Below are 14,612 nucleotides of genomic sequence, written 5' to 3' on the forward strand. Positions count from 1 at the left end.
AACAAATGGATGATAAAACCAGATTTGATCAGAGGTATTATCCTGTAGTGTATGTATGGTCTAGCTGGTTGAGGAGATTTATTTGTCAGCACACCAAGTGCCCTCTGCTAAAATCACTGACAGGGAGAGGACTTGCTTGATGATTTCATCACTTTATAACTACAAAGACAGTGTCATAGCTGGGTATTGTGTGACCACTGCAAATGAGGCTAATACAATTTCCCCCTCAGCCTGTACTCTCTTGGAGGATGGGTTTGGATGTCCCTATGTACAGTGATTAGAGGTCGATGGAGGGAACAGACAGTGGGGATGGATTGGGAGCAAAAAGGAGATGATTTAGTACGTAAATAATAGCCTTCATTCAATAGAAAGGACTGAAACGATGGATTATGAAAACGGTCATTTTCACCCCTTCCATTGAGTGAACCATACCCCCTTCTCCCAAACTAGACTCTATGCATGGGTAGCTATAACAAACAGGATTATCGTGTAGGAATAGAATAAGGAGATTTTATTCGACTTATATAAATGATTTGATTCCCTAGAAACACGTCTGATTAGGATTGTCTTTAAATTTCCTGACACTGTCAACCTACTAACCTAATTACCCACAATTCCCAGAAGAGACCCATCCTTCTCAGCAAACACTGGGGGATCATCTGACGGCTGCCACATTAGCGAACATCACAAATTCCTCATTCCCCATTTTACATCTTTCATATGTAGCATGTAAAAATAGTGTCAAGGAATATTTGACCAGTAAATCTATTCAGGGACGAGGCCTCGAGTATGAACCCATGACAAGACGGACTCCTATGTCACCAAGTTGGTGCTTGCTAGGTTTAAGTGCTTAGGAGGGTTACGATTCAGATTTATCTGGTTGTACTATAGGAGTGGAAAATACCAGCGATAATTGTGATGTCACCATATCCTAGAGTTTCTCTGGGCTCTCCTGAGGAGCTCAGATACAGCCAGGTGGTATGAATGTACCATAGCCTATGAGCTGTCCCGTGGTGTTGGGCTGGGCTGGCTGGTGAGTCATGTGGCTGTACGTGTCAGCCAGCGTAAAGCCACAGTGACGAGGAGTCCCAGGTACATGGGTGCCTCTTGTAATTAGAGCTTTCCCGGTCATAATTACCAGATGCTGACAGGAATTAAAGCTTGGCACTAACCTGTCTCATTTTACAGTCAAACAGGACCATACAGGGAGGGAGGACAGGGAGAGAATGAGACAGAGAGCAAGGGATTGTGTCAGAGAGAGAGAGAGAGAGAGAGAGAGAGAGAGAGAGAGAGAGAGAGAGAGAGAGAGAGAGAGATAGAAAAGTATACCAGTTCTTTCCATGTGTCTGACTCCTCTTGGAGAAACTCACAGAGGCCTTGGTCAAGCCTATGCGTCACTTCGGTGAGCCATGGAGCAGGCTTTGGATTGTTTCTTTGTGTCCGGTGCATCGGTACTGCATGTATTTGTGTGTATGTGTCTGTGTGTATGTAAATGTGTCTGTGTGTATGTGAATGTGTGCGTGAAGAGGGGTGAGTTCTGCCTCATCACCTCCATGTTTAACGGCCTGCACCATCACCCTGTGTTTGGGTAAAGGGAAGGTGATTGTGGCTGGTTATCTCGGGTGTCAGCTCAAAGCAGGGTGCAGGGGTAAAGGGGTAAAGGGCTTTTGGCCAAGGCGGCTGGCATTTGTGCACAGATTAGCGTTGGGCTCGGGGCGGGGGCTGGGGCCAGCTGACCTAGGGCTCCTCTTTCTCTCCAAAAACAATAATAATCCCACTCAGAGCACACTCCTACAAAAGGGCCTGTCTTCCCTCACTTTGTGTGGCCGGCCGTAGTAGGGGCCCTTATTTTGAGCCCGTCACCTGTTCTGGATGTCTCTCCCTAGGGAAAGTGTCAGGATGTCTGGGATGGTTGGCAGTGCCAAGGGGGGCTTAGTCGGACCCTATTTTAGCTGGGAAAATCAGAAGGCCACATGGCGAGGCATGGTGAACCCTGCCTTTCAAGGCAGCCACCCTGCTAAACCCCCGTCAGCACTATTTCAAAGAGCCCCTGTTGCCAGCTTTGCATGCTTGTAAGCGTGTTGCAGCATTTTTAATCACGAGTGGTGATGAGCGAGGGCAGCGGAAAAATGGTCACACGATGGCCCTCCTATCCCTATCTGCTGATTGGGCCCCCAGTCTGCTCTCATCACATGCTCTGTCCACCTGCCCATAGCGTAGTGGAACTATCTAACCCTATTGCAGTAACATCAAACTGGGTTCACTCCCCACTCAAGATGCAGGCTCCATATGAAGGCCAAGTTACACTTGGGCTGTTTGAAACATCTCACATTGCATGTTCATTCTTTTAATAGGTTCTTATGGAACCAAACAATTGAATCCCCTGAAGCACACATTCAGTGGCTGTCTGTGTACATGTCTTACTTATGTGTTGGTGTGAATCCATTTTTATGTGTATGCATGTGTGGCTTGTGTGTACGTACTTTATGTTGTAGTAAGGATGCTTTATGTTGTAGTAAGGGTGCTCTTGTGGGATGGGGTTGTTCTATCGCGTGTCTTCTAATCAGAGTGATATACAGGAAGGTTTATTGTGTATCAGCCTCTTTCACCCTCCTTTAAAACATGTCTGTTGTGCTCTCACCTGTCAGCCCAGGGAACATAACAAGATAGAGCCTATTACTGAGAGGTGGCACAGCGGTACTGTAGCGTGGGAGTGTGTGTCGTGTGTGTATGTGTCTGTTTGTGTGTGTGTTTCTGCATGTGTGTGTGTCAGTGTGTGCGGGGGCATCTGCCACTGAATTATGTCAATGTAATCTCTCAATAGTATCTGTTCCTCTTTCTCTCCCACAGCTCTGATCCCCCTCCATTGATCAGAGGAGAAACCTGTAGCCCCTGACATTTGATTCTTCTATTGATCACTTCCTCTTTTATACAGTCGGGGGAAAGTAGAGCGATTCAACTCAAGTCTCTGGCAGATCCCCTTTAAGCGGACTGCTGATCTTTGGAGATCACTTCCCTTACACTTCCCTTAAGACGTCTACAGAGATAAACTGGAGCCTTTTCCAATGGACTAAAAACATGCACTAATTCCTTACCATGTACTCGCTTAATCAGTAGGGGAGGCAAAGCCTTGAAATGCCTTGCTTTGAAAGGTATTAACTATTAACCTTAACATGGGCACTGAGGGAAAAAAAGTAATTCCTTTGCACTTCCAAGATCTCCCTGAATGTCTTGAAATTCAGTTATATCATGGCCCGTGTAACGCCAGGGTTCAATTCCAATGGGGGACCAGCATGAAAAAGTATGACAAATGCATGTAGTCACTACTGTAAGTCACTTTGAATAAGAGCGCTGACTAAAATGTGAACATTTAAAAAGAGATGTTAGGTGTGTTGTGATGCATTCAAATGTACTGTAGTTCCATAGAGCGCCTGATGTTAGGAAACTGCATTACACCTTTGGTAGAGCTATAAAGTTATAATTAGTATTTTCTTTTTTCTTGAGTGAATGACCTTTCTGCAGTAATGAACTCCAGAGGGGTTGCTTTAGTCACATGAGCATTGACCATCTCCAGCCCCTGAGCCTGGACATGGCGTTGAGCCGATGGCTTCGTAGAGCTTAGACTAGCATCTCCTCAAGTCCCTAGTTCCCGTGACCAGATTCATTGGTTTCACACTCACGCACGCCACCGTAAGACACCTGACCTTGATCTAAGGAGAAGATAGCGTGTGGCGTGCATTAAGATACATTTCACATTTTTCTGTTAATTTGGGAAATGTATTTACATCTTTTGTTTGTGTTTGAAAAGCGTCGCTGGAGGTGGGAGAGAGGAGGGTGACCTGGTTCCTGAAGGACTTCACAGAGCCAGAGGTAATCTCTACCTCCATTCTAATATGTGGCGAAACCCACTCTGTAAAAATTAGCGTAGTTTTCAATCTGTGGATATGCTGAATATACAGAAGTATGCATTAGAACGCTGGACTAAGTCTCTCTCTGCATATTTGATCTCTACACTCTCTCTATACTATCTCCTACTTTGACCCGACACTGGCCAGGCATTTATGACCATCACTACATATTTTGTAGTCTCTTATTCACCCAGATGATATATTGGCATTAATTTTTCATCAGATAGTAAAGCGCTGAACCTGTCTTTCTGGCCCAGTCTCTTTATCTTGCTTCATGCAGTACGGAGATTATGTTACAAACCAGAGATCTATATAGACTAATATGCCGTTGGAGTTGGAGATGGGATAGGATGTACTATACATTCCATTCTCTGGTGAATTAAGAGAGAGGTAGTTGGGGAAGCAGTTGGGTATACTGCATGTCATGTTGATCAGTAAGGATACCAAAAACAACATGAAAATGGCTGTCCTTAGTTAACAACATATTTTAAGGGATTGTAATTAGGCTACTGCTATGGAGTATAAAATGAGAGTATAAAATGACTAATCATGTTGTGTTCCTCTGCCACTGTAATAGAGAATATCTCCCTCTGAGTCTTTTCTTCACGTCTACCCTGTAGTACAGTGGCAGTGGAGGGATAATCATGCTTAGTCAAACATAAGCACCACTTGACCTATTCTCACCAGCGCTCGCGGAAAGTAAGACATAAAGAGCATGTTTCCTTAAAGAGCTCTTCCCAGCGGGCAGCTAAATAAATATGACAGCACCTCCCCATTCCCCAGCCACGCTGCTCTCATTATTCATGTGTTGGGGCTGTTTGGAGAGACCAACAAGTGAGGAGGGGAGGGGGATAATGTGGCAGTAATGCAAGGGAAGGGGGCCAGGTTGGTAGGGGGCTAGGGCCTCCCCCAGAAGGAGCAGCCCAGCCTGGGGTCTCAGGGGGCCTGGCAGGGGGTAAGAAACCTGGCCGGAGAAATCCATCGGCAGCATTTTTAATTGTCACTGAATTCCCGGTTGGGGTGACTTTATAAAATCATCCACAAGAAGAGAGCTGAGATGTTCGGAAAACATTTAGCGGATCAATATGCTGGGGAGAGCTGAGACTAGCCGGAGTGTGTGCTCAGGGACCCAGCAGAAGCCTTTCCAGTCGGAATACTGTTACATTTCTATTACTCAGACAGCAGGATCGACCTATTCAGCATATTTCTGTCCCCAGCTCAGCTGCCCATGATTTACTGCTGTGTTGGTAGGGGGAGGACAGAACAGACCAGGGACTCAGATCAGTTGTCTGGCCACTGCTGCGAATTTTGAGATTATTTTAATTAACATAAAGAGAGTGATAGCAAGACAAACAGACAGATGGACAGATGGACAGGCAGACAGACAGACAGACAGACACAGACAGACAGACAGACAGACAGACAGACAGACAGACAGACACTTGCAGAGATCTACTTGCCTTCCTTGAGCATCCCCACTTTGAGACACTTCATAAAGCGGCAGGCTTGACATGACTTGCGTCTCCGTTTTGTGATCTCACACTCGTTTGTGGCGGGACAGCTGTATTCTATGTTGCCTGAGAAGGACAAGAAATATGAGTCAGCCTTAACCTGATCCCTCTTTATAACGCAGTGTATCTTCCTATTGAGTTATAGGCAAAAGAAAAGCAAAAGGTTAAATGTTTTTACCTTTTTTCTCTCCTTTTTTACATGTAGAATAAAAGTAAGCATAAAAGTAAGGATACAATACACATTTTAGGACATTGTCATTCACATTGTACGAGGCAGTGTGTACTCTAGGTTAAAACCCCAAAACATTTACTGTATATCACACAAGATTCTACGGTCTATAAAAATCAGTTTGTGCAGACCAGACATTGGGCATCAGCATTTGTTAATCATCTCCTGGGCAACAATCCATTACAGTAGTGTGTCTGAGGTGAGATGAGGTGACCTCCAGGGAACAAGGTAACTTCCAGAGGTGGGGGTGAAGAAGGAGGGAGGGATGGAGAGGAGACCTCCAGTACTCCTCATGGACCCCTTCATAAATGCACCCTTGCCCCTTGCTAAATTGTTCTCATTAATTCTGAGCATGTCTCCTTCAGGCCCCTGGAGCAGCCAACCATCCAGCCTGCATCCCGCTTCTCTTCAGAGGGGCTGGCCGCCCTGCCGCCTGCTGCCTCAATAGCAGGGGAGAGAGCCGGACACACGGCCCCCGGCCACTTTACATAATGCTCCAGGAGCCCCAAACCTGTTGTTACCGCTGTTGCCATTGTTGACTATTTACATAGTGTACAGGCAAGACGCCTTATGCATTATTCACATCCAGTACTACAGCGTCTGATACCGGGACAACACAATGAAAAAGAGTTTCACTTCTACTCAATAAAAGAGATGTTTCTGCCTGTGCTGTAGCACTAGCAATAGAAAGGAAGGACAGGATAAACGATGACATTCTCCTTGTGTCCGATTCCCTACACTTTGACTGTCGTCGAGGTTTTCAAGGAAGGCTTTCAAAATAATATCAAGCTAGTCGAGGTCCTGAATTAGAATCATTCCTTGTCCACCATGAATGGAAGAGCAGAGAAGCACATTCTGAGGCACACTGGAGACACAACACTTGTTTTATCATTGATGTTTGCTTATGTGCATTCTTAAGCTTGGATTCTTTATTTATCTACCACACAGCCATGTTATCTACTCAAATATTATCTATTAAATGCTGTGTACAGTTCCTTTTCCATTTAGGAGGATTAACCTTGATGACTTCAATATAGACTGACATAGGCCTATATACAGTATTAACCTGTCTAACTGCACACAGACTGTGCTCCAGCAGCTCTCCTGCCTCTAGATAAACAGCCATACACAGGCACATTGGGATTCCATCTCAACACAGCCAACCTGCTTTTCTCTCCACACTGACCCTCGCTCAGAGTTTTCTAAAGAGAGAGAGAGAGAGAGAGAGAGTAAGAGCTGTATAACATTCCAGTGGGGTTCCCCCTTCAACCCTCCAACCCCCTTTAACAACTTATGCAATTATGTTAATGATATTGGACAGATCAAGTGGAGGGTCCCAAGATGTATTAAATAATTAGACATTCTTCTGTATCTGGGTTAGAAATCATCATGCTAATTCCTCTCATCTCTTTGGAATTGAGGTAAATAAATGTGTGAGAAAAGGGAGATGATGCGGTATGTCTCTCTTCCTGTTGTGTCTGTTGTCATAGCACAACCATACCATAATAATAAGCCCATCTATTTCCCATCTGTTGCCAGGAGGCAATCATCAGAGTAGCCAACTCTGGAATCTGTATATAGCCTCGTTGTATAGAGCCTCGTTATTGTTATTCTTATTGTGTTACTTTTTATTATTACTTTATATTTTAGTCTACTTGGTAAATACTTTCTTCTTCTTGAACTGCACTGTTGGTTAAGGGCTTGTAAGTCAGCATTTCACAGCAAAGTCTACACCTGTTGTATTTGGCACATGTGACAAATCATTTTTGATGTGATTTGAAACAGAGACCATGAACAAACAACCATACTCATTAAACCCAGACACACACACAGGCATACTCATTAAACCCAGACACACACACAGGCATACTCATTAAACCCAGACACACACACAGGCATACTCATTAAACCCAGACACACACACAGGCATACTCATTAAACCCAGACACACACACAGGCATACTCATTAAACCCAGACACACACACAGGCATACTCATTAAACCCAGACACACACACAGGCATACTCATTAAACCCAGACACACACACAGGCATACTCATTAAACCCAGACACACACACAGGCATACTCATTAAACCCAGACACACACACAGGCATACTCATTAAACCCAGACACACACACAGGCATACTCATTAAACCCAGACACACACACAGGCATACTCATTAAACCCAGACACACACACAGGCATACTCATTAACAGGCATACTCATTAAACCCAGACACACACACAGGCATACTCATTAAACCCAGACACACACACAGGCATACTCATTAAACCCAGACACACACACAGGCATACTCATTAAACCCAGACACACACACAGGCATACTCATTAAACCCAGACACACACACAGGCATACTCATTAAACCCAGACACACACACAGGCATACTCATTAAACCCAGACACACACACACACTCATTAAACCCAGACACACACACAGGCATACTCATTAAACCCAGACACACACACAGGCATACTCATTAAACCCAGACACACACACACTCATTAAACCCAGACACACACACACTCATTAAACCCAGACACACACACAGGCATACTCATTAAACCCAGACACACACACAGGCATACTCATTAAACCCAGACACACACACAGGCATACTCTCTCATATACACTAAAAGGACAGTGTGCATAGACCAATATACACTGAGTGTACAAAGCAGTTGTACAAAGATCTTTCCATGACAGACTGACCAGGTGAATCCAGGCTATGACCCCTTATTGATGTCACTTGTTACATCCACTTCAATCAGTGTAGATGAAGGGGAGGGGACAGGTTAAAGAATGATTTTTAAGCCATTCAGAGGTGCCATTCAGAGGGTGAATGGGAAGACAAAATATTTAAGTGCCTTTGAACATGGCATGGTAGTAGGTGCCAGGCACACCAGTTTGAGTGTGTAAAGAACTGCAACGCTGCTGGGTTTTTCACCCTCAACAGTTTCCAGTGTGTGTCAAGAATGGTCCACCACCCAAAGGACATCAAGCCAACTTGACACAACTGTGGGAAGCATTGGAGTCAACATGGTCCAGCATTCATGTGGAACGCTTTCGACACCTTGTAGAGTCCAAGCCCGATGAATTGAGGCTGTTCTGAGGGCAAAATAGGGGGTGCAACTAAATATTAGGATGTTTTGTATTTATATATAAAAATACATGATTGGTTCACCTTTATTGGCGTTTATAGCTCAAGGACTGATCCTCAGACAAATGTCTATTTATACAGCCAGTCAGCCAAGCATTGGAGGAGTTAATATATACCCTGAACTAGAATGCAGGGTTCATCTCTGGTTTCAAAGGTTACAGTATTAAACAAATAACATAACAATTCTGAGAAGGAAAGAAGAAAAAAATGATTTTCTTCTCTCGATATTTATCTGTCTCAATTTATTTTATGGCTTTTCAGGACCTGTGCCAGGGCAGTGAGGGAAAGTCAGGTCCTGTAAGTAAATTATAGTAAAATCGCAGGTATTTCTCATCAAAATCTAAACGGACTTTTACAGGCTTACTGTCAAGGTCTATTACTTCATATAAAAAAGAGGGCCACTGAGTTCAGTTGGTTTTCATGCAATTTTATACTTGGGTTCAAAATGAGAGAAAAATAAGGTTCAATAAGAGATCGATGCTTTTGATTGGTAGGGCACGCGAGGTGCGGCACGGGACTGTGATTAGGGAGCTATGAGAATAGGAGTTTGTCCGGGATGGATGGTGATCTAGGTTGACATTAATTTGGGCCTCGAGAATGACTAATGTAACTATCTCCATGTAATAGTTCAGGGGGATTTTCACTGAATGACTAGGTGACAGAAGATGGATTTGCCATTCTGTCCTGTTGAAGAGGTAGGGGCAGCAGGTCTCTTTTACAGCAGTGGAACATCAGGAAGTAAAGGAGAGAAGAGAAGTTAAGAGTAGGCAATGCTAAATGAATCCAGGAACCCCAGGTTGAGAAACCGAGACTTCTGGAAAATAGTCAACAGACAGTCAACCGTGTGGTCACTATCGTCTCAAATTTCATTATGTGCTAAAAATGTCATGGAAAAAAGTCCATTAGCTTTAGTGTTATTGCTTAAAAACAATGTGATGAATGTGTGTAAAAGACACATCTTCTGTGTTGTTCTCATTAAGGGACGTCATCTCACACCCTCCACCCTGGATAGACAGCCTCGTTATTTCTTTAATTAATCAGGTCTCATCTACTGCAACCTCTTCTTCATCCAAGGGCTTTATGTCCCCCTGTTTACTGCTCCCTCTATTCCTCCTTCAGTCATCCTGTGTGGTTTTTATTCATTCAGAAGCTTTCAACCCCTCCTCATCCCCCTCCTAAAAAGTCCCATGGTCCTCGTCCCTGTCCTCTTCTGCCTGGACTGGTACCCCTGTCTGATTATTATGCCATTAAGCTTTTCCTCTCCTCCTCTGAAAGAGCGCTCGGGTCCCTCTCCAATCTAAAGAAATCCTAGGGTTTTTTCGCCCTCCTTTCCCTGAAATTACCCAGCGTGCGACGCGTGCCTGAGTTTCTAATTGGCCCTGCAGTCCCTGGAGACAGCCCCCTCCCTTCCTCCTAATGAAAAGCCTCGGCCTTAATTACACTTTCCAAACGCTGATTGTTATTGACAAAACTCCTGTGGCTCGGACAAACGACGGCAGATTAGTTCCATTACAGGCAGCCCTCCAAGAGGAGAAAGAGAGGAATTTCAAATCGACAATGTAAAGTAAGGGAGGGAAAAAAGGGAACTCTTTCCATTTTTCTTTTCATGTACCAGCCTATTGCTCCACATAAGACTTCTCTTTCTTTACAGATTGCTCTTTTCTGTTCTATTGTGTGTCACTGTCAATGGTTTGTAGCAAGGGGACAAAAGCGCAGTTATGTTACTTGAGAGAAAATGATCATCTTATATCAATAGACAGGATAGCTGATGGCAGCATGGGTAAACAGCAGGATTTGGCCTAATGCTTTTGTTTGACTGCAAAGATACATAGACTGTTTAAAGCTGATAGGATTTGGGGTGTTCAAAATCAACACCTACTAGACAGCCTGCACTCGATAACCTGGGCACAATAATGGCATTTTGTGGACAATTCTGTGGACAATTTGTGGACAATTCTCCAGAAGCTAAGGACGTAAATTGAGACATACAGACTATTATTTTTACAGAACATAATTGAGGTATGTAAGAATTATACAAAATAAAGAAATAAAAGTTTAAATTAATTTGTCTCCTTTGCAAGATAAATATGTTTACTTTACTGCATGCCATTACTATAGCTGAATATTTCAATATTTGCCTCCTGCATTTTTCCTTTTAATTTCTCAGATTCTTAAGCAGACTTAAGCAGGGGCAGCTGTGCATGTTCAGCAGTGAGTTTCCCTGGCTCAATAATATCTCCCTCCGTACCGTAGGTCCCAATGATTAATGTAGGACAGAGCACACAGAGAGACACACAGTGGGGGGCCTGTCATTGCCTCTCTAATGGGAACCTGTGATACATCATACCATGCAGATCTGCACCACTCACACCCTATTCCCTAGGTGCATGCATGCACACACACACACACACACACACACACACACACACACACACACACACACACACACACACACACACACACACACACACACACACACACACACACACACACACACACACACACACACACACACACACACACAATCTCCTGCTTTGGACCCCCCACAGGTATCTGGGCACACAACACAACCACTCTCCACCAAACCTGATCCCTGATGATGATGTCACCACCACTGCCCCCTACCTAGCCTGACCCCAGCTGATGATGTCATTGCGAGCGGCTCTGGCTAGTGGCCTGTCCTGTGTGTGGCTGTCCATTGTGTATGCAGCGCCCGAGGAAATGTGTTGCCTCATACTGTGCTGCATTGCATGTAATTTCCCTCACTATTAAGTTACCCTGGGTGTTTTACCAATGCTGGCAATCCATAGCAGCACAACTGGAGTCACCGGCCTTGAAAAATATACCTTTTCCCAGAGAGATAAATGGAAAATAATGTAGATGAACACAGCTACATGCAACAACTCAGCATGTTCTGTCTAACAACAAGATAGTGGTTTAGGGCAGTAGGTGATTGTGTTAGGAGGGGGGGGGTAAAACACTGTATGGAGTGTCTGCATGTGTAGTAGGGCAGATCCCTTGTGTGTCTGTAGGGAGCGGGAGGGAAATACCTTGTATTGTCCTTTTAAAGAAGGCTTTGCAGGCCTCACAAGAGGCCACGCCATAGTGATACCCAGAGGCTATATCTCCACAGACCAGGCACAGCCTCTTGGGGATGGAGTTCAACATGTATTCGCACTTAATGGGTGAGTCCTCCATGATGGTGCTGGAGCAGTCGTCGTAGCGCTTGCGGCAGGGGCCGGCGCCCAGCCCGCCGGGCGTAAACATGGGCGGAGAGTCCAGGCCGTTGGAGTGGCTGTTCATGGCGCTGACATAGCCGCCGCTGGCGTCCGAGTTGCCGCTTGGGCTGTGGTGGCTGACCGTGTCGATGACTGAGGAGGGGCTGGACGGCTCCGTCTTGATGTAGGACCCGCAGCTGGAGGGAAGGTGCCGGTCATCAACAGCCATTCTATTCAGCAGCCTGGAGAAGGGGAGAGAGGGGAGGGGAGAGAGGTGAGAGAAACATGACCATTAGCATGGCCTTTTAGACTACAGACATTAAACGTTTCAGATCGACTGGTGCTACCCACAAAACTAAAATCTATACATTGCCTAACGATACCATGACAGCTATAGAGAGAAAACACATCTTTGCACAATTTGACTACGTGTGAAAACTCTGTAGGCTACTGTTCACACAGAGCAATTCACTTCACACTCCCACACTCCAAAGAGAAGGACTTCTTCCATATCAGCACACATTCAGTGACACTTCTGCTGCTCTCTTTTATTCTGATCTCTCTCTCCCCCTCTGTCTCATCCTCACCACAGTGTTTCCTAACCCTCATCATGAACCAGCCAACCAGGTGGGAGGATACTAAGAGCTTCATTAGCTCCACATGCCACCAGCCATGAGAGAGAGAGAACACACAGGTGAAATAAACACACTCAACACCGACCACACTTGTTAACACAGGAACACAGTCAACACTAACACAGGGAGGACTGCATTCCTAGGACCAATATTTTAGACTGGAGCCAGAGTACTGAGAACATACCGGGAGCAGTCTCCTTGAGTCAGCAGGCAGGCAACAACAAAAAAAGAAGGATATTGACTTTGTTCACTGTCTGGTTAATAACAGCATCTCATCTGATGTATTGCCTGCCGTGACTGAAATAAATTGCAACCTCTTGCTGTGTCGATACAATGCAACTAACCCTAAAACAGCTCTTTGTCCATACAAATGTATTTCTGTCGCCACCACATTTAAAGCGGATTCTTCTAACCTGGTCTTTTCCTGGACAAACAGAGGGAATTGAGGAGATAGAGCGCTATGGGAGATGGGCAACCTCTATGCTTTCTAAAGGTTGTGTGGACACAGTGACCCATCTGGGTCGTGGCAGGGTCACACACACACACCTCTGCATTAGGCACCACTGACAAGGTGAAAGGTCATCTGCACTCGCCCACATTAATGAAATTGAGCCTTGCGAGGCCTATGCAAATGCAGACATGGGCGTTCATGGTTGATGGCAGCTAGACAGCCTAAGTTCTGCTTTAGTACATTAGTTATATTAATATGTTTCCAACTAATGGTAATGTTTCCATAGTTGACATGTCAGTTTCCCATCAGCAGCGCAGGAAGAGAGGGGATACTCTCTACCAGTATGCCTAACGTCACCATCAGGATCTATCCGACACATGGTCGGCGGTCTCAGAATTCAGAGAGGGTGAGACAGAGACCTTTTCCATATCCCCATCGGGCAGCTAGAGAAGGGCCGGCCAGCCGGGATAGCTGTCTCTCTCTCTCTGGTTGATTTAATTGTAAGGGTGGGTGACAGTAGGGTTCAGGCCCAGAGGTCAGAGGGTCAACCTTATTTTCTCACCCTGGCTTCATGGGCCCGTGGAGATGGGGGTCAGCATGTCAAATTAAATCTAATTCCCGGGTTTCCCTCCCTCCTGTCATGTATATTCATTGGAGGTCCAGGTGCCCACCACCTCTGGAAATTCACAAAAAGGTTAACTGCTAAAATAAATAATAAAAAATGCCCCCTGTTAAAACCGTTGACCTTGTGGAATAAGTCCTTCGGCTGAACACTCCGGGAATTTCTTTCAATATAGAGCGTACATAATATAAAACCCATAACCACACTTTTTACTAGGTATCATGTGACTCGATTTACAGTATTTCTCACAGTAACTATAAAACCAAATTGGACAATACCTACAAAAAACGAGGTAAAAGTAAAGCCAAGGAAGTTTGAAGGTTTTTTTCTCTCTTCGTGTTTTAAGGAATATTTATATCTCAAACAGATGACTCTATGTCCTCATAGAAAGTGAGAGCAAAACAAGAAAATAACAAGATAATGAAATAAAAAGCTCCATTCCCTTAATGCTTTTTAACGTAATGCCGCTGTTTAAATAACTCATGCGGATTGCATCCACATAAATGAATGAAAGGAGCCTCTACTCATCTGCTTTAAGTTCTCTGTTTTAGATAGCTCTGTGCACCTGTATAATAGGTCACATGCACTCGGTTTATTAAAGGCAATATATTTAAAATGGCAGCATGCGGGATGGTTCCATTTAGCTTTTATTTCACAAATTCAGAGTAAGCTTAACCCCAGTTCAAAGGTCACCTCCAGGGTGACACTTAGCATAATTGCATAAGTGTCTTAACTGTTTCCCCTCAAGCTCTATGTGGTCATTTATAATACATGTGCTGGCTAGAATCTCCTTAACTCATTCTGCATTGACACATTATGCTACCGCTGTGCTTATGTTTTTAACAAGGCTGC

The 14,612-nt window shown here is 44.6% G+C and overlaps 1 protein-coding gene across 6 annotated transcripts in view; it reads right to left on the minus strand.

Moving 5' to 3' along the window:
- The window catches only part of esrrb (estrogen-related receptor beta), a 66,884-nt gene that overhangs the window by 30,645 nt on the left and 21,627 nt on the right, over positions 1-14,612 (minus strand). For all 6 annotated transcript variants that reach the window (XM_035742851.2, XM_035742849.2, XM_035742852.2 and 3 more), the window contains 2 exons: positions 11,885-12,294; positions 5,369-5,485 (listed from right to left, as the gene is read on the minus strand). In XM_035742851.2, coding sequence (XP_035598744.1) covers positions 5,369-5,485; positions 11,885-12,281 — 514 coding nt within the window. In that variant the 5' untranslated portion in view covers positions 12,282-12,294. The remainder of the gene's footprint in view (positions 1-5,368; positions 5,486-11,884; positions 12,295-14,612) is intronic.

This window comes from Oncorhynchus keta, chromosome 29, assembly GCF_023373465.1.
Source record: "Oncorhynchus keta strain PuntledgeMale-10-30-2019 chromosome 29, Oket_V2, whole genome shotgun sequence".
Taxonomy (NCBI): domain Eukaryota; kingdom Metazoa; phylum Chordata; class Actinopteri; order Salmoniformes; family Salmonidae; genus Oncorhynchus; species Oncorhynchus keta.